This window comes from Theobroma cacao, chromosome 2 (assembly GCF_053813885.1).
Source record: "Theobroma cacao isolate CCN51 chromosome 2, ASM5381388v1, whole genome shotgun sequence".
Classification (NCBI taxonomy): Eukaryota; Viridiplantae; Streptophyta; class Magnoliopsida; order Malvales; family Malvaceae; genus Theobroma; species Theobroma cacao.
Window position 1 is genome coordinate 530,306 of NC_142640.1, and position 18,929 is coordinate 549,234.

The 18,929-nt window shown below is 35.6% G+C and overlaps 3 protein-coding genes across 3 annotated transcripts; all 3 read right to left on the reverse strand.

The window, feature by feature from the left end:
- Nucleotides 1–854: 854 nt before the first annotated feature.
- CPN60ALPHA2 (TCP-1/cpn60 chaperonin family protein) lies at nt 855–4,758 on the reverse strand. The gene is made up of 9 exons (XM_007041025.3): nt 4,550–4,758; nt 4,292–4,466; nt 3,702–3,823; nt 3,396–3,603; nt 3,160–3,305; nt 2,715–3,021; nt 2,078–2,328; nt 1,761–1,961; nt 855–1,577 (listed from the first exon to the last, which is right to left on the reverse strand). Exons 1-9 carry the CDS (start codon nt 4,604–4,606, stop codon nt 1,290–1,292), a joined length of 1,755 nt encoding a protein of 584 aa, XP_007041087.3. The 5' UTR covers nt 4,607–4,758; the 3' UTR covers nt 855–1,289.
- A 378-nt stretch (nt 4,759–5,136) lies between these two features.
- Nucleotides 5,137–7,876, reverse strand: LOC18607058 (Single hybrid motif superfamily protein). Its single transcript, XM_007041030.3, has 3 exons — nt 7,637–7,876; nt 5,968–6,227; nt 5,137–5,473 (listed from the first exon to the last, which is right to left on the reverse strand). The coding sequence occupies exons 1-3, from the start codon at nt 7,713–7,715 to the stop codon at nt 5,345–5,347; spliced, it is 468 nt and encodes a 155-aa protein (XP_007041092.3). The 5' UTR covers nt 7,716–7,876; the 3' UTR covers nt 5,137–5,344.
- Nucleotides 7,877–8,625: 749 nt separating this feature from the next.
- LOC148763886 (small ribosomal subunit protein uS19m-like) lies at nt 8,626–10,617 on the reverse strand. The gene is made up of 3 exons (XM_088803231.1): nt 10,354–10,617; nt 9,920–10,262; nt 8,626–8,880 (listed from the first exon to the last, which is right to left on the reverse strand). The coding sequence occupies exons 1-2, from the start codon at nt 10,541–10,543 to the stop codon at nt 9,970–9,972; spliced, it is 483 nt and encodes a 160-aa protein (XP_088659357.1). The 5' UTR covers nt 10,544–10,617; the 3' UTR covers nt 8,626–8,880; nt 9,920–9,969.
- Nucleotides 10,618–18,929: the final 8,312 nt, after the last annotated feature.

An 18,929-nucleotide genomic window follows, 5' to 3' on the forward strand; every position in this document is an offset into this window, starting at 1 on the left:
TAAAGTTGATATTTATTAAGTTTCTAAATTTAATATTGTTGAAGAAATGTCAAGAAAGGTTTAATTTTAAGTAGTAGGATTGCTTCCTAAAACAGGGTGGTTGCGTGATAAAGACCACAAACTTAATTTTTTAACTAAGTTTCAAAGAATCATTGGACTCTTGGTTGACTGATTGAACTCGTCCTGGGGTATGGATTTCCATTGGTTCCTCTTCAATTCTGTTTCCTAGGAGTGGTTAGCCTTGGACCAAGATATCTAAACTGTGCAAAAAGGAGAAATGGGGTCTGCTTTCTGCTCACATTTTAGCATGTGATTGTCAACAGATTCATTGTAAAGTAGAGGAATAAAAAACAGGGAAAGTCTTGGGAAGAGTTCACCAAATGGTAGGTAAGATGTACTTTTACTGACGATATGGTGGTATGTTATCAAACATATCATTGATCTTCTTTCGTCCTTGTGATGTCACTGAAACTTATTTTTCGCGTCAGAAAAGAACAAAAAATGGAAATCCCCCCTTCAACGATTTCTGACAGTAACTATCACAAATGGATGATAGCTTGTTGATGAGTTTATCATAACATTAGTAGAAGTAATGATGAAAATAGTTTTGTGTAGGCAAATGATAGCAACGAATGAGAAGGAAGTGGCAACAATGTTGATGGCGGCTGCTGGTGCTAATGATGCAGAGATAGTGTTGATGGTGGTGGCCAAAGCATCATTGCAAAGGTAAGCTTGATAAAATTAGTTCCTGTTACTGTTACAAATCCCTGGACTCATGGAAGTGGTAAGACATTAGTAGTTCCAGAGCACCGACAGAAGACAGCATACCCATCAGTACGTTATTTGCTAGGCTATGACTTCAAAGTGCAGTAATTGATATCAAAACTAGTTCATCAAAATTGACAAATCCACTACATCAGTTAAGATAAATTTTACAGAACAGCTAACTAAATTTCACAGAAGGAACATAGGGGGCTGCCAGCTGCAGGAGAGGCAGAAAAAGGGTGGGAAGGGGCCTAGGAAGGACTCAGGAGGCAGAATGAGGAAAGTGAAGGCCTTCCCTGATTTAATCCATGAACAAAAAGATTTAGTGTTACAAGGAAGTACTGTAATTCAGTACACTCATTTAGGCTATAAATGGCAAGGTGCACGTTTCCATTCTGGCTAAAAAACCAAGCAAACTGGAATCACAGGCTTGGTTGCAACCATTGCAAAAACAGCTTGGTGGCTTCTGTCTTGGCCACTTCAGCTTTCATCTACCTGTATTGTTTTTTACTCTTACCTTTTCTTTAAGGAGTTATTCCTGGGACATGAGGGACAGGTGGCTTGGGCTTCTTTGTTTTCTCCACCATTATCGCTTGAGTAGTTAGAACTATCCCAGCAACAGAGACGGCATTTTGTAGGGCAAACCTTGAAACTCGACAAGGATCTACAACTCCGGCAGTGATAAGATCTTCGTATCTTCCTGACATTGCATTATACCCTATTTGCCAATCACACGTTCTAGTCTTCTCCACAACAACGTCTCCATCAATGCCTGCATTAGTTGCAATTACTTTTGAAGGTGCAAGGAGTGCCTGCAGTTATCAAACAAATTGTTAAAATTTAATCCTTTAAAAACTACAAAAGTAAGCATCGAGCAATCTAATAACACTAAAATGAAAAAAGGAAGAAGCAATAAACTCAAAGACTTTAATTTTAATATATATAAACAGACAGTTGACTCCAACATATAATATCTTAAGGGATAAGACGCATACTTTTGCTACAATATCAGCACCAATCCGTTCATCTGAGTCTCCCATAGAATTCTTTATCATGTGAATCTGCTCTGAAAGATGTATATAAGTGGCACCACCCCCGGGTACTATCCCTTCATCCATGGCAGCAAATGTGGCATTCTTTGCATCTTCAATTCTTAGTTTACGATCTTCAAGTTCCATCTCAGTATGTGCTCCTACCTACAGTTAAGATGCACATTGTTTAACCAAGTTGAAGCAGAAGGAGTCATGGGAATAGTAAAACATTTAATTCTGCCTTTCTATCTCAGTGTCTGCTATTTGTCATGGTTGCAAACCTTAATGATTGCCACACCACCAGAGAGTTTAGCAATTCTTTCCGAGAGCTTTCTTGACATGTATGCACTATCAGTCTCAGCTAGATCCCTTTTGATCTGCATAATTCTTGCCTGGATTTCAGCTTTAGTAGAAGGATCAGCAACTATGGTTGTGGAATTGCTTGTTATAGTCACTTTTCGTGCAACACCAAGCTGATCAGACGTTGCACCAGCAAGTGTCAGTCCCAAATCTCCAGAAAGAAAATCAGCCCCTAATGATGTAGAAGATGTCAGTTTGCCAGCATATAAAACTGAATGCAACTTTGAAGAAACACTTGTCATATTGCAACGCATATAAAACAATCTCCATGAGCATATCAAAGAGACATTCATACTTTCAGATGATAAAATGAGTCACTGGAGAAATTTAGGGGAATTCAATGTCTAAATTAGACAATATAATAATGAAAAGGGAAAAGTAGTATGTAAAACACAACAGTGCACCCCGATGAGTTTTCATATAAAATCTTTTGTTAAAGAAGACACAGCCGATCATCAGTGGAATTATATAAAGCATATATGAAAAAGAAGTTTGATTATAGAAGACATGGCTGATAATCAGTGGATTTGTATAAAGCCTGCATAAAAGCTATTTAACCTGTCATAAGGGCAATATCTTGCAACAGGGCTTTCTTTCCCTCCCCAAATCCTGGACATTTGACAACAGCAACATTAAGTACACCTTGCATTTTGTTCACAACTAGTGTTTCCAGCACTTGCATGGAGATATCCTCGGCAAAGACGAGCAAAGGGACACTCAGTTGCATAGTCTTTTCTAGTAAAGGAACAATTTCTTTGACAGTTGAAATCTTTTGATCAGTTACAAGGACTTTAGCATTGTCAAACTCCACAAGAGACTTATCCTGATTGGTAATGAACTGTGGTGACATATATCCCTTGTCAATCTGCAGATAGGAAATATTAAATCTAAGACTAAATAAAATTTCAATTTTAGCAAAAATATAACTTGTGATGTTATGCACAAATCAATGGTTTCTTTTAGAACTTCTAAAGTACTGGCCAGCAAGAGTCAGCTTTACCACCTTCATTCCTTCTTCAATTATCACAGAGGTTTCAGAGGATGAGGATGACTCAACAGAAATTACTCCATCAGGGCCAATCTTGTCTATAGCTTCAGCAATCAAGTTCCCAATAAATTCATCATTACCAGCAGAGATTGAAGCCACAGCTGTGAAAAGAATGAAGAGTTCCAAATTAGCAATTTTTCCCAAAAGTGTACAATTCATTGAGCAAATCCATATGAAACATAATTGACAACCTTTTATATCCTCCCTCCCTTTCACTGGCAAACTTTTCTTCTTCAGGGCCTTGACCAATTCTTTTACAGTCTTATCCATTCCCTTTTTCAGAGAAACAGGATTAGCTCCAAAAGAAACTGCCAACAACCCAGACTTGATCATGGCTCGGGCTAAAATGATTGCAGTGGTAGTACCATCACCAGCCAAATCATTCATTTTACTTGCGACCTGCATTCAGGCACATAAAACTTACATGTCTCTCCTTATTTATTTCCCAAAATAAATCATACAAGCTTAGGGAGGAAGATATAGCAACCATGAATGACCTCTTGAATTAGAGTTGCTCCTGCATTCTCAATTGTATCGGAAAGCTCTATAGCCCGAGCAATGGTGACACCATCATTAACTACTTTCAGTGTCTCAGACTCACAAAGAACAACATTGCGTCCTGTATGGTTCACCCAAAATGGATTAGCAACTCATATTAAGTATGCAGCACCGCCCATAATGAAACTGAAATTCCACATCCTTAAGATATATCATTTCTTCAATTGGTTCTGCATCATAGGCAGTGTAAAGCATGCCACGTCTTGTCTAATGCCCAAAGGGCATAAAGGCTTTACACTAAAGGAAGCATTTTTATAGGATATATCAGACAAGTCCTCCGGTCAACATTTGATTTAAGAAAGAATTACACAAAGAAAAATAATTGAGCCTTACAAGAAAGGTAAAAGATTCTATTCTTAAGCACCCTTTAACTAAAGCATTCCCTCTGATGATGTAATTACAACTTCCAAAATCCTTGTAATCCTGTTTGAACCTCTGCTCAGGAAGCAACTATAACTCAACGAAATTGAAAAGAAAGGCAGAGAGCACCCAATTGAAGAAAAAGGCAAAAGCAAGAAGAGCCAAGTACCTCGAGGTCCCAGGGTGACAGAAACAGCATCAGCCAGCTTATCAATCCCAGCTTGTAATGCCTCTCTGCAATCTCTCCCGAAAGATATCCTCTTTGGACCTGCTCTCACCACCAAACTCCCAACCATCAGCGGTTTTCTCAACAGCCCACTTCCTCTTCTACTCCCATCAAAGTTCTGCAACGGTTCCCACATCATCATTGAACGTAAACATGCGTAGAAGAAAGAACAGGCATAATTAGAGAGACAGAGGGACTTACAGTTACAGAGAAGAAAGCGATTTGAGGGATTAGAGAAAGTGAGAACGAGACAGACATATCCCTTCAGCCTTCAAAAATGTTTCGTGGCTCTTCCTGGTTTCATAATTTAGTCTTGGAGCCTTGAGAGGCTTTAAAAGGGTTTAAGAAATGGTAAACGCGACTCGGGCCAGTCCAGTAACCAGTACGGCGCCTTGTTAAAACGATTCATAAATATCGGGAAAGCCCCATGGAATATTTAAAATTATAATAGCAAGGGTCCTCGAAAATAAATTTATATTAGAAGAATAATTCTGCAATACTGTGCAAAAACATTACTTGGTATGCATTATACTAAGTATTGCCTTGTGCTGCCTCTCTCATCATCTTTTCGCTGCCATCATTTGGATAAGGTATTCGTTATCTTTTAAATAACGTATTCTGAATTTTATTATTTAATAAGATACTCGAACACTGTATAAGCACGTAATCTATATTTTGCTTTTTACCTCAACTTGTTTAATCGTTAATGAAGCATCTTGTAAAATGCTGACCAGCACCATTTCCATCACCAAAACCCAAATTTGCCACAACAGTGATAGATAAATCACTTCCAAACCAAAGATCATTATTACTTGATCTAAGCTTTAAGAAAACATGACACCCAAATCAAAACCCAAACTAAGCGGGCATGAAAGTATATGGTCTGATAGAAACATCAACAAGAAAGCTACATTTCTCAACCAGTTGGCTTCCCGGATGTAGCAATTATCCCTCTCTGCATAGCATCCCTCTCAGCAAAATGGCCAGGGCATCTGGTCAGTGCTTTGAATCTTCTTCCTCACAGAACTTGGAGTATTCTTCCGAGCCCATCAAGTTCTTCAACTCCCCGGCGTCATTCATCTCAACCTTTATAATCCATCCATTATCATAAGGACTTGAGTTAACCTGAACAAAGATTGCAGATGGTAAGCAAGAGTGAATATTACTAAAATGATGCCCTATACAGCTATTAAATGACATAACATCCAAATGATTGTTTAAGACTGTAGCTCATTGCAAATCGGTTGTCATATTGACCTCTGGTAGGTAGGTAAAGTTAGCTAAGCTCAGTAAACAAGTGAAAAATGAAGAATGGAGATTTGGGGTGTCTGACCAAAGTTTTGGATTGGAGCAATTAACAGGATGTTGGTTCTAACATCCTCAAGAAATGGAAAAATGGAACTTAAGAGGCATAGATGTATGGCATAACAGAGGCATTCTGGCAAAGACACAAATAATAAGGTGCATGCTCACAAACACACACATAAAGGAGGACACTTCATGTGATGCAAATGAAAAACCAGTTCAGAAGGCACACTTGCCCAACTAGTATAATTGACTTAAAAAAAAAACAAGAAAAAATTGAAAGAAATAGTATAGAATAGGACACAAGTGCTAACCAAAGCAGGAGAGTTGCTGAGCTCTTCATTAACTTCAACCACTTTTCCTGAAACTGGAGAATTAACATCACTGGTAGCCTTGACACTTTCAACTGCACCAAAACTGTCACCTTGCTTTACAGTAGCTCCCACTTCAGGTAATTCAACATACACAACATCACCTAAATGATCTTGAGCATGATCAGTTATACCAATTGTGGCAGAGTTACCATTAACCTTCACCCACTCATGAGAATCAGCATATTTTAGATCGTTTAAAACTGCAGGAATATAGAAGAGAGGCATTAGCTGCAGTAACATGAACAACAACCTATAACAAGGGAAAATAGACCAAGTAGCAGCAACTCTAGACACAAATAAAACTGCAAATTGCAGCTGATCATGGGACATAAATGTCCTTTTCATAGAACATACTTACAATAAATATCATAATGATATTCATCATGTACTTAAACAAAATTTCTCCATTAAGGACTTGTGCTCTTAGATGCTTTCTTGCTCTTATCAACAAACAATGAATCATCCTTCCATAGAGAGCAAAGTTTGAAGTTATGTCATGGTGAACACAGTCACATTCAGCTAAGGGTTTTCAATTCCAGATGTAAAGCTCAATGATACAGATAAGTCACCACTGAACTATAAAATTCAGAAATTCATAACTTTAAGATAACAGATAATATACCCACCACAGGTTGAGGACAGAAGCAAAGATCCAAGAATATCACTTGACTTTGTTTAACAACAGACAGAACCTGATTGCTATGGGAATAGGTATAGCATGATGAATCATTTATAAATGAGGGATTGATAAATAATCCAATCTATATACGTTACACCCCATTAATCAGTTGCCAGCTACACCAACCCTTGCTCTCAGTTCTATTTGTTGTGTTAAACCAGCAGCTGATATTAAGAAAAGTGAACTGCACAGAGGGATGAAAGTGGTTATCGGAAGTAGTGCATACAAAGGTGCATATAAGTTTCAGTTGGTTGCCCTGCTATTTCCTGGTTTTGTGAGAATCTGTTTTTCATCTCCAAATAAGGGAATGATCGGGACAATTTCTAACATCATTATTCTCACGAGCAATGCACCATGCATCAACCACCAGCACCAATATTTGCCAGCTGCCACTATTCCCTCCACCACACTAACCGTCATCACCAACTGACTCCCCTCACTCCTAATACTCTAGTGCCAAGTATTAAACGTGTTTCTAACTCTACAAATGCTCTATAGAGAACAAAAATGAATGCTTTAGGCCCCTTTCTTAATCTCTAATACGTTTTCTAAAATCAAAATTGAAAGAAAAAGTGTAATAACCCCGAATCAATGACTACACCAGATTGATCAGGAACGAAATCCTAGATTAGGCAAATTTGGGGAGACATATATCTATAATAAAACAGAAATCTAAAAACTCTAACACTATGCATTAGCATAAGAGAAGAACAACCCAGTCAAATAAAAAATCAAATCGTTTTTCCGTACAGGTAAAATCTTCGATCAATCACAGAAGTGAGATCCTAATTTCCATCAACACCCAGAAAACCGCTTTCCCGTATCAGCATCCTTATGATCATTACACAAACATAAGAAACCATGAAAGCAATAAAAAGAAGACAGACATAGAGAGCGAGAAGAAAAGTTAAGTGGGGGTAAATGGCTTACCGGTAGAAAACCCTCTATGGAACATAGAGATCCTGAGGTAAGAAGCCGCCCTTGAAGCCCACAACATTCTTGAAGCCATTCTAATGTAAATCTCAAACAGCAACGAACCCTCAACTCTAGCAGATTTGTACTTGTACGTGTTGTGTGGTTGTAGTGTTATGTTTCAACACAAACTGCAAGCTGATTCTCCCCTAAGTGGGTGCAACTATAGAGTATTGTTTTGTTTTGCTTTTATTGTTATTATTATTATCATTATTTTATAGAGTACATATTTTGGTGGGGGGGTTGGTGGGTGTATTTTCTTTTAATTTTTATTTTAGTTTTTCTTTATATCATTGGGTAAGGCCGTGACTATTGTAACTCTAGTTTACATGAGAAACAAATATTGGCAATATGTTAGGCAATAAATAAGGAACAGTGGGATCTTTGAGGAAAAGTGGAAGCAAAGAAAGGGCATAGATGGTTAGCGGGTCAATGTGTCAACAAACCCACTTGTCTTGTTGGGAGGTCGGTAGGAGCTGCCTCTGCCCTCGGCTCATTGGATGCCTTCTGCCTCACCCTTGTCACTTCTCCTGCTGATTTATGCTTTCGTTCAATATTTAGTAAGATTATGAGGAATGTTCACTCGATCAAATCAATCGACTGAATTCATTAGGAATGTACAGGAATGTGTATTCCATCAATCATCGATTTGATCAATTGTACTTATTAACAATGTGTAGAGATCGATTGATTGAATTTATTAGGAATGTGTATTAAGTCAATCATCAATTCGATGATCTATTGAGCTTATCAACTTGAACGATTGAACTTATTAAGAATGTACAAGGATCAATCCATTGAATTTATCATCAATGTATTCAATCAATCATCCATTCGATGGATTGAACTTTTCAAGAATGTGCATATAAGCAGCAACATGTCCTGATAATTCTACCAATCATAAAAACATTTTCTTTCTATTGTAGCAGCAATTCACAAAGTAGAAATTGAGAACATCAATTTTATTGCCAAATCAACCTGCATGGACCATGAAAAAATCCCAACTTTTGCTTCTCAAATGATACTTTTGATCAGTATATTGTGAGTAAGGATTAACTTAAAGAACATGCTAACTTGGCCAACTGACCAAACAAAATCTTACAATCATGTAACAAATGAGACCTTAAAACCATTTTCTTCCTTTGATTTCTTGAACAAGGTTTCATCAAATCAAGCCGTTCTCTGGAATAATACTTCCCTTCCTGGAAAACAAGACAAAGGAGCGAAAAAATCACCATCCAGCAATTGAAAATATAGCATAGACAGCATGGACATTTCCTCTTGACAACTCAAGTAAAACCATCAAATAGACACGCAAAATGGAAAAGGAAGAAAATTGAGAGATTAAGTCTTTCAAATCACTAAACGAACAACAGATATTAATTGCATAAATGAAGCTGCCTATTGTCTTAAGCCTCAACATTTTCTTGATCTAGTGCCTTAGTACACAAGAGAGTCAAGTAAGTAATGAAGGAAGACTTTGCTGATCACATAGGCAAGTGCATTTCGAACCGAGAGCAGCTTGTTAAAGTATAGATATAAATTATATTGCAAGGCGATCAATGGTTATGAAAGTAAGATAGCATAATCTTAGTATACAAAGATCATATCATCGTACTAATGTCTCGTAGGCAGCCATCTAAAAGCTTTCAGATTTCTACATTAACCCAGAATTCAGACTGGTTTTTTGGCTGTCCTGGTATGTCCTACTTCAAATGTACTTATATCACCAGTTCTAATTCCAACACGACGAACACTTGCTTTCAACATTCAAGCTCCTACTCAACCATGACAATCTAATGTAAAACAAAATGTGTTTTTTCCTCATACCTTAGTACAAAAAATGTACTAATGTCTTGCTGGCAGCCATCCAAAAACTTTCAGATTTCTATATAAACCAGGAATTGCAGACAGGTTTCTTTGGCTGCTCTGGTATGTCCTACTTCGAGTGTACTTATATCACCAAATCGAATTCCGACACAATGGACACTTGCTTTCAACATTCAAGCCCCTAGTCAACCATGACAAGCTAATGTAAAAGGGAGAAACTTGGGAGATGTAATTTCTTCAGTCCAAACAACAGAACAGAAATCATAAACAAAATTTTTACTCTGATTATCATGCTCATACGTCCCATATACACCTTAAAACCAACCTCAACCAAAATCAACAACATTTCATTTTACCGGGAAGATTAACTAATTAAGACCAATTAAGAATAATTACGCAGCAAAATCTTACCGAACTGGGATTGTAGATTTCAGGGTGGGGCAAATGCAGGGGTCAGACATTTACTTCTTGCCCTTCCTTTTTGCAGGTTCTTGTTTGGTTCTCAAATGTTTCCTTTTCCGAGTCAAAGCAAACTCTCCAAACTTATGACCAACTTTGCCTTCGGTAATCTTGCAACGAACAAAAGTTTTCCCGTTGTAAATCCGAACGGTCTGATTCACGAATTCGGGCAAAATCGTAGATCTACGCGACCAAATTTTCCGATTGGCTAAAAGATCTTTGTTCTTCTTAATTTTTGACAAAAATGCATCCACAAAAGGAAGCCTTGCTGATCGTTGTCGCGTATTCGACGAAACTGAAACGAAAATTCCCATCTTTAATTTAAATTAATAAAAAAAATTTAGAAAAAAGAAAAAAAGAGTGGAATCGAATGAGAATGATAATACCTGAGGATGAGGAGCAGAAAGTTCTGGAAAATTGAGAGAAGATCGTCAAGGCATTGAGGTTTTCCGGTGTGCTGGAAATTGAAAGATCGGTTTTTGGAATCAAAGTTGAGGTACTTTTCAGAGGAAAAGAAGAAGAAGAAGTCGATTGGAGGTTGAAAGCTTGGCGGAGAACGAAGAATTTCCCTCTCATTTTCCTTTCCTTTCCTTTCCTTTCTTTCCCTTCGATTGTCTACTTTCCGACTCTCTTTCTCAGTGAGTTTTCGGGGGTAGGGTTTTTTCGCCCTTTGAAAGGGGTTTGGGGCCCGAAAAGAATTATGGCCCAAAACAAATAGCTTAAAGGCCTAGAAAACTACTATAGATTACAGCCCATCTAAATATTAATGGGCTTTGACTCAAACATTTAGCTGGGATTTGAGCCCAGAGATGTGTTCACCATAGCTATCCAAATCCAATAGCCAAGTTCTGGTGTAATAGATTTGGACTGACCTAACCAAATAAAGCACAGTAGCATTGTTATAATGCCATTTGCAATTAAAAAAATACATTTATCAGGTGGAGAAAAATTTGTATTTATAAGCTTAAGAATTATATCATAACTTATTAACCTGGGATACATGACACTTTACTCTACTTATCGTGCACCATCCTCATTACATTAACTCTATTACTCATAATAACACTAAAATTTAATTTTAAAATCTTTACCCATACCTCACCGTACTCGCACCATTTCATCTAGTCTCAATAGCATGATGCTACCACTATGCAGGTGTCATATGCTAAGTTTGTAACTTGGTTTCAATCGGGGTGTTCTGAGCTGAAATCCGAATAAGAGAGACATTTAGGACCCAGAGAGGCCCAAGCACCATCTTGGGATGCAATGGATTTGAGATCATTGATCTCAAAAGTGACATTCGTGCATGACATTACGGCAAATCAAAAGTGAACAGTGAATTTAAAACCGAAGATATCCACATTGAGCTGGCAGGCAAAAAAACACTCTGGTGGTCTGAAGTGGGCATTCTATGCTGCCGAGGCAGTCGAACGAGGGAAGCCTTCTCTCTTTGGGGATTTGGGACTGAGCTGTTGATCTCTTCATAAGAAAGGAACCACGGTTTTTTTGTTATCTTCTATAGGGCGGGGTTTATTGTATATTCTTTACCTATTGGTCCTGTGTTTATTTTTTGAGGGACATATGTTGTACCTTTTTCTTTAATTTCTAAGTGCTATTTTTGTAAATCTTCACTAGAGGATGCATCGTCAAGTGCTTTCAGGAGTGTACCAGTTCAATAATTTGAACTGTGAGTTTTTTTATAGCTACTTAATTAACACAAATGGACTTTGTTTGAGCGAAAAAAAATTCTGTAGCAGTCCCTCTGGCCCTCCACCAATGGGAGCAGTCCCAAAAACACTAGCTGTTTCAAAGCGGGGTCAATATGAAGCTGCATATCTTAATTAACATCCTATAAATCGAGAGGTCATTGCAATTAGGTACCAAAAAGCAAAGAATAAAAATGAATAAAGGATAAAATTTAAAAAAGTAGTCAAGGGACGAACAAATGGTAAGGAAACATGAACGATACGTTTAGTTCGTGAAATAAATAAGAATAAAATAAAATAATTATTATATGAAAATAAAATAAAGTAAGAATAGAATAAAATAGTTATTACGTAATTTAATATAACGAATGGAATAGGGTAAGAATAGTTATTATAACTTATTACAGTGTTTGATTGGTAAAAGTAATTTTAAAATAAAAAATAAAAAAATACCCTTTATTGTATATGTGATTATTTATTTTTTATCTTATTTTTTTGAAAATCAATATTTTATAATTTATTTAAAATATTAATAATTGATAATTTAAATAGTAACATATTCTTTATAATTTAATCATTAATACTATATAGTATTATTATTTTATTTATAATTTATTTAAAATATTAATAATTGATCATTTAAATATTAATATTTTATTTACAAATATTAATATAGGTAAAGTTGTAAATTGCTAAACTTATGAGAAGTAATTTAGTTTTAACAAATTTTGAAGCTATTCCACGAGACATGAAATAGCAATACCAAGAGAAGAGTTGGGTGCAGTTAAAGAGGAGCTTTAACTAATTTTGAGAAATAGGTAAAATGAGAGAATGGCTATTTCTTGCTTAATTGGCAACCCAAAAAGAGTAAATAATAACTAGGAATGACTATTTCCCATGCCAAACATGGAGGAAAAGTTTGGTGTACGTCAAGTGGTGGTTGGGATGTAAGCTGGGTGACCCCGGCACAAATTCTTACGGGGCACGGAACGGAATTAATTAAAGCGTGGAATATGGGTATCTTACGCATTATTTGATCCTCGTCGTTATGTAAAAAGGGAATAGTCTTTGGAGAAGATGTTTGAGACAGTGAACACTGATTTGATATATTTCATAAAGTTAAGGGTAAGGATCGTGTGGTGGAACAAAGCCCAATGTGTTGATGCATATCAACTCATCACTGATATCTTGCGAAGTCCAAGTTTAGCGGTGAAACCTCAAAGCGGCAAGGCGTCAAAGAAATCCTGTGTGTGGATGTACCTATTAAAGTTCTCTCACGGTTGGTGATTAACAGAAGCAAAAGCTAGATAATAAGCCTTTGGTCAATTTCAATCAATGAAATATTTTAATGGAAATTTTTTGGAAGATCTAGTTCATCATCATCTTCCCCTTTCAAAGTTGTCCACACCATCTTTGCAAAATCTAACAAAATTGAAATTGTGAGATTTGAAATGGTGCTTTGAACAACTTTCAAAGTGTAAGGATGCAACAAGATGATAAAACTTAGTTTAACCCTCGGTATTCCACACCTAAAGGAAGATGATTAACAGAAGAAAAAGCCAGAAATAATAATAAGCCTTTGGTCAATTTCAATATCAATGTGATTTTTATGGAAAAATATTTTGGCAGATGATGAACTAGACGTCTAGTTCATCATCACGCCCTTTCAAAGTTGTCCACACCATCTTTGAAATTGTGAGATTATTGTGAAATGATGCAGTGGACAACTTTGAAAGGGCAAGGATTGAACAAGATGATAAACTTCGGTTCACTCGTGGTAGTCCACAGCTAAAGCAAGATGATAAACAGAAGAAACATACTTTAGATCATGCCTGGATCGGACTTACATATTCAAACCCATGTTTGAATTTATCTTTTCCATTATTCAGTCAAGGGTGAACTCAACAAGCCTTGGTGTTTTTAGTCCAAGTTATTGACTTCATATGATAAGAAAGTAAATTGGGAGGCATATAATGTTCCAAACCTAGAAAAAAAAGACACCCCAGAAAACAAAAAGCCAACCCTCCAAACCGTTATTATATCCCAAAACCAAAGCAGACATCATACAAAACATCAACTCAACAGAATCAAAGAAAACATCATAAAAAGCAAAATGATTCTTCAAAGCTTATCAACAATCCAAACAATACAGCAATGGCCCTTAACACCACAAACTGGGGAGTATAGTGGAAAAAGAAATTCTAAAATAGGTTAATTAATCATAAACATCTACCATTCATTATAATAATAATAATAACAATAATTAAGAAAATTTTTTTGAAAGATGATGAAGTAGACGTCTAGTTCATCATCATGCCCTTTCAAAGTTGTTCACAGCATCTTTGAAATTGTGAGGTAGTGAATGACGCTGTGGACAACTTAATTTGAAAGGGCAAGGATGCAACAAGATGATAAACTTAGGTTCACCCTCAGTAGTCCACAGCTAAAGCAAGCAGAAGAAACATATTTTAGATCATGACTGGACTTACATATATTTTTTTTTTTCCTATTTCTAGACGAACTGCCTTACTTCAATTCTGTAAAAATTCTCATTATCTTCTTTGGAAAGAGTGATCGTGGCATTCAGTCTGGATGCAGCAAAACGCTTCCATTGATCTCCATAGATGGAGAAATCGTTAGATCCTTCCTTCTTGCAAAAAAACTCCCATGTTTCTCCTAGACCACCCCTCACCCCCAAAATTGTATCACCAGCAGGCAGTGCTTGCCCATCATAATGAAACCTCAACTTTCTCTCGTGATATTTTGCAAGATTGATTTCGAAGATCCTCGCCATGTCTGCTCCGCAAATAGAAATAGATTAATGAAGATGATGCTAATTTGAGAGGGAGAAGTGTGGTGTGCCTTGATGCCAAGGAAGGAACGTGGGGGGTATATGTAGTACTTGTTGGATGCTAAAACATTAGGCCTTAATTACTTGGAAGAGTATAAGTGTCATTTATTTGACTAACAATAGCGGTGGATCCGACTGTTCTTTTACTTGTGGGATTGTGGTGTAGAAGTATAAGTTTGATGCATACTTTAAGATTGAAAGTGTTGCCCAATATTTGTCTTTGTAGAGTAGTAGTATTAATCACCTCATTTTGTATTCGAGCGTAAAATATGTGCATGTGGCTGAAAGGAACATGCAGGCCCTTTGAGCTGTCAAAAGAATATTACAAACGAAGAGGAGAAGGAAAATGCCATTTCCATCATTCAAATTGAACCTTCGCTTTCTTATTTGTTGTATTGGCCTTTCGCTTTCTTATTTTGGCCTGGGTGGGATCCTGAGAGAGACATTTTCCAAAATCTCAAATTGTTTCATGTTCTAGGTGCCTCAAGCCTGAAGCAAGTTTTCTTTTCCTCACTCTCAGATCCACGTCAGGCAGCAATTATTAGACTCCTTCGGAAAGGTCTGGATACGTGAAGAAATATGAAGAAATGATTATATAGCTCGACTCATGATCCCTTTAACTTTGTGAAAGATAGTACGAAGTCCATCTATTCCTCAAAGATATCGTTCACAGAAAGAAAAGTAGTACATCCGTTTAAAGATAAGTCGGCAATTAAAATTTTCTTTTAAAGAGCAGAGAAAAGGAATTCATTAAAATAAGGGAGCAGGAAAACCCTTTGTGAGAACACAGGCCACGGAACATGAGCTCAAAAAACAGACGATATTGGTCAATATACCTCCCGTATGACTGGGCATATTTTACCAATAGCCCCTATAATGGACCCAAGATCAGGAAGTCGGTAATTAAATTAAAGTATCGACCTAAAAAAATCTATATTAATTTAATGCTCCTCCATTTATAGAGAATACGGAAATTAAATTTGCAGACAGCTAATTAATATGATTATGATATGATATCAACTTAGCTAGGGATCAGATAAAATTTTAAGTCACATTATTAAATAACTACTCTTTACTTTATTTTGGTGGGTTTCAGAATGCTGAAACTATTACTATAAGGCAATCCATGTACCGGCGGAAGCGGATTACGTGAAAATAATGCGGATGGAAAAGATGAAGATAATCATGCTGAATTTACAGTATTCTTGGGCTTTTTCTTTTATTTTCTTGACTTTTATCGATATTCCACATGCAAATAGAATTCCACATGGTCTCCACCTTCTCTTACTAAAGATGACTTCTTTCCTGGCCGGAAGTGTCCTTATGGCCGAAAAACTAACACTTTATTTCTACGGCTTTAGTTCCCCTATTTTACCCGAATTCTAACACCAACTTTTAATTTTTATGAATTGCAAATTACTTTCTAACCTGCTTTGGAGTAATTAATGATAAATTATTGTTATTTTTTAGTGCAATAAAGAAAGAGATATTCAAATGCTTAACGTTTACTTCTATACTAAAACAATAACTGCACCGTTTTTGTTATTTGCGGGATCTGAATTTTGACTTCTCTATTTGTATCTTGCTGCAAGTTGATTCTTTGTTTATTTCCATGTTGCTTTCCTGCTCAAGCTTTTGATATTGGTGTGCTTCTTTAATCAAAAAACTTTAGATTCAATTAATCAGACGATTAAATAAAATAAAGAAACTTTCGTCAATCTTGATAGGGAAAGTGACAGTATAGTGTCAATTCAAACTACTTCTTATCGGCGTACTATTTAAAAATAATTCTTAAATTTTAAAAAAAAATTAAATATATCTTTATATATTTATTATGTTTAATTAAATTCGTATATTTTTATTTTAAATTAAATAAATTTTTATATTTTTATCTTGAATCAAATAATCGCATTAGGTGAGACAGAACCCTAATTGTAACTTGATCTGCATTGTTTGAAGGTAACAACCATAAGAAAACATACACATTCAACATAACTAGGTCCTGAAACCAGCCCATTACAGCCAGACCTTATGGTTATTGAATACCCTTTTTTATTTAGTAATAATTAAAGTAATTAGATAATTTTTAAATCAACTATTTGGGTGTTCTAAGCTGAAATCCAAATAAGAGAGACATTCAGGACCCACAAAGGCCAAAGTACTATATTGGGATGTGATAGATTTGAGGTCATTGATCTCAAAAGTGAAATTCATGCATGACATTACTTCAAATCAAAAGTGAACAGTGAATTTAAAAACCGAATGGTGTCCACATTCAGCAAGCAGGAAGGCAACAAAACACTCCAGTGGCCTACTACTCTTCTAAAGTGGGCATCATTTGATGCCGAGGAAGTCGAACGAGGGAAGCCTTCTCTCCATTGGGACCGCGCTGTTGATCTCTTCATGAGAAAGGATCCACGCACGTCTTTTTCTTATTTTCTAGAGGGCTGGGTTTATTGAATATTCTTTACCTATTGCTCCTGTGTTTATTGTTTCAGGGACATGTTGTTCCTTTCTATTTAATTTCTAAGTGCCATTATTTCTGTAAATCTTCACTAAAGGATGCATCATCAAGTGCTTTCAGTAGTGTACCAGTTCAATAATTTGAACTGTGAGACTTTTTATAGCTACTTAAGTAATACAATGGACTTCATTTGAGTAAAAAAAAAAATTGTGTTATTAGTAGTCCCTCTGGCTCTCGCCAATGGAAGCTATTCCAAAAACTCTAAGGTTATGTTTAATTGACGGAATAAATAGAAATGAAATAAAATAGTTATTATATGATAATAAAATAAAGTAAAAATATCATAGTTATTATTTAGTTTGGTAAAACGGACGAAATATGATAAGAATAATTATTATGATTTATTACAACGTTTGGTTGGTATCAATAATTTTAAAATAAAAAAAATAAAAAAATCTTTTATTATATATATGATTATTTATTTTTATTTAATTTTTAAAATATTAATAATTTATAATTTAAGTAAAATATTAATAATAAAAATATTAATAATTAATAATTTAAATATTAATATTTTATTTATAATTTAATCATTAATGTTTTATTAGAAATTAAAATCAAAGGAGAGAAGGAGGAGAGAGAGAGAGAAAAATATTGTATACCAATAGCGTTGTAATTTTTTAAATTTATAAAAAATATTTTGATTTTTATTATTTTTTAAATTTATTTTACAATCATGAAATAATTAATATCATGAAAAAAGATGATATTAACTATTTTTAAATTTTAAAAGATTTTAAAAAATAACTATTTTTATAAACATGATTATTCCTTATGCTATTTCGAGGTCAAATAAGAAAATAAAAATTTCTTAAGAATAAAGAGGGAATGCTCCAAACGTGCCATAGCTGTCTCAAAGCGGCGTCAATATGAAGCTGCACACCTCAACATCCTACAAATCGAGAGATCATTCCAGTTAGGTAGCAAAAAGCAAAGAATAAAAACGAGTACAAGACAACAAAAAATAGTAAAGAGACAACCAAATGGCAAGGAAATTTTGAAAAGTTCGCTGTACGTGATGTGATAGCTGGGATGTAAGATGGGTGACACCTGAAGCGGCGCAAAATTTCTTCTCGGTATGGTGTGGCAATGACGTGTCGAGGGAAAGAATCAAAGCGTGGAAGTGGGTTTCTTTATTATTATTTGGTCTGGTGGGTATGTAGAAACGAGAAAAAGTTTGAGAAAGTTAGCAAGTATTTGATATATCATAAAGTTAAAGCTCGAGTGGTGGCACAAAGTCAAATGTGTCAATGCATATTACTGTTCACGGATATCTTGCAAAGTCCAAGTTTACCAATGAAATCACAAAGAAGCAAGGTGTCCAAGAAATGCTTCATGTGGATGTGGTCACTAAGGGACACTCAAATTTGATGTTGAGAATTCGTCAAAAGGTAAATAGGGTAAATTAAATATTGATGGTAATCTAAAATCGAGAAAGATATAATTACAATTATATTGTTTAAAACTATTGATATTTTGGATTTTAATATTACATAATTATCAGCTATTAAAGAGACGTTTATTGTCGGTCACCTTTAAATTGGCAGACACTCAAAATACCATTATTTGCATATAATCTCCTATACTAGAGTAGGGCGCCCACCCATCGAGAAATCAAAATTATATTCATTGATCATAGTATTTGGTACAGTGCTAGGGATAGATAGAGATTAGATTAAAAAAGAATAACCCAAGTATAGAAAGAATATCTCATTGGGAACTGAGTGGCTTATTAACGTGTCATATGTTGTCTTGGACCCACAGGTGATACAATTTGGTATACGTGTCCCCTTGGACCCAAAAGCGATACTCTGGACACGCCTGGATGGAAGGTATTTGATTTTCATATCATGTGTCAAAACTTTTTGGCTTTTTGTGTAT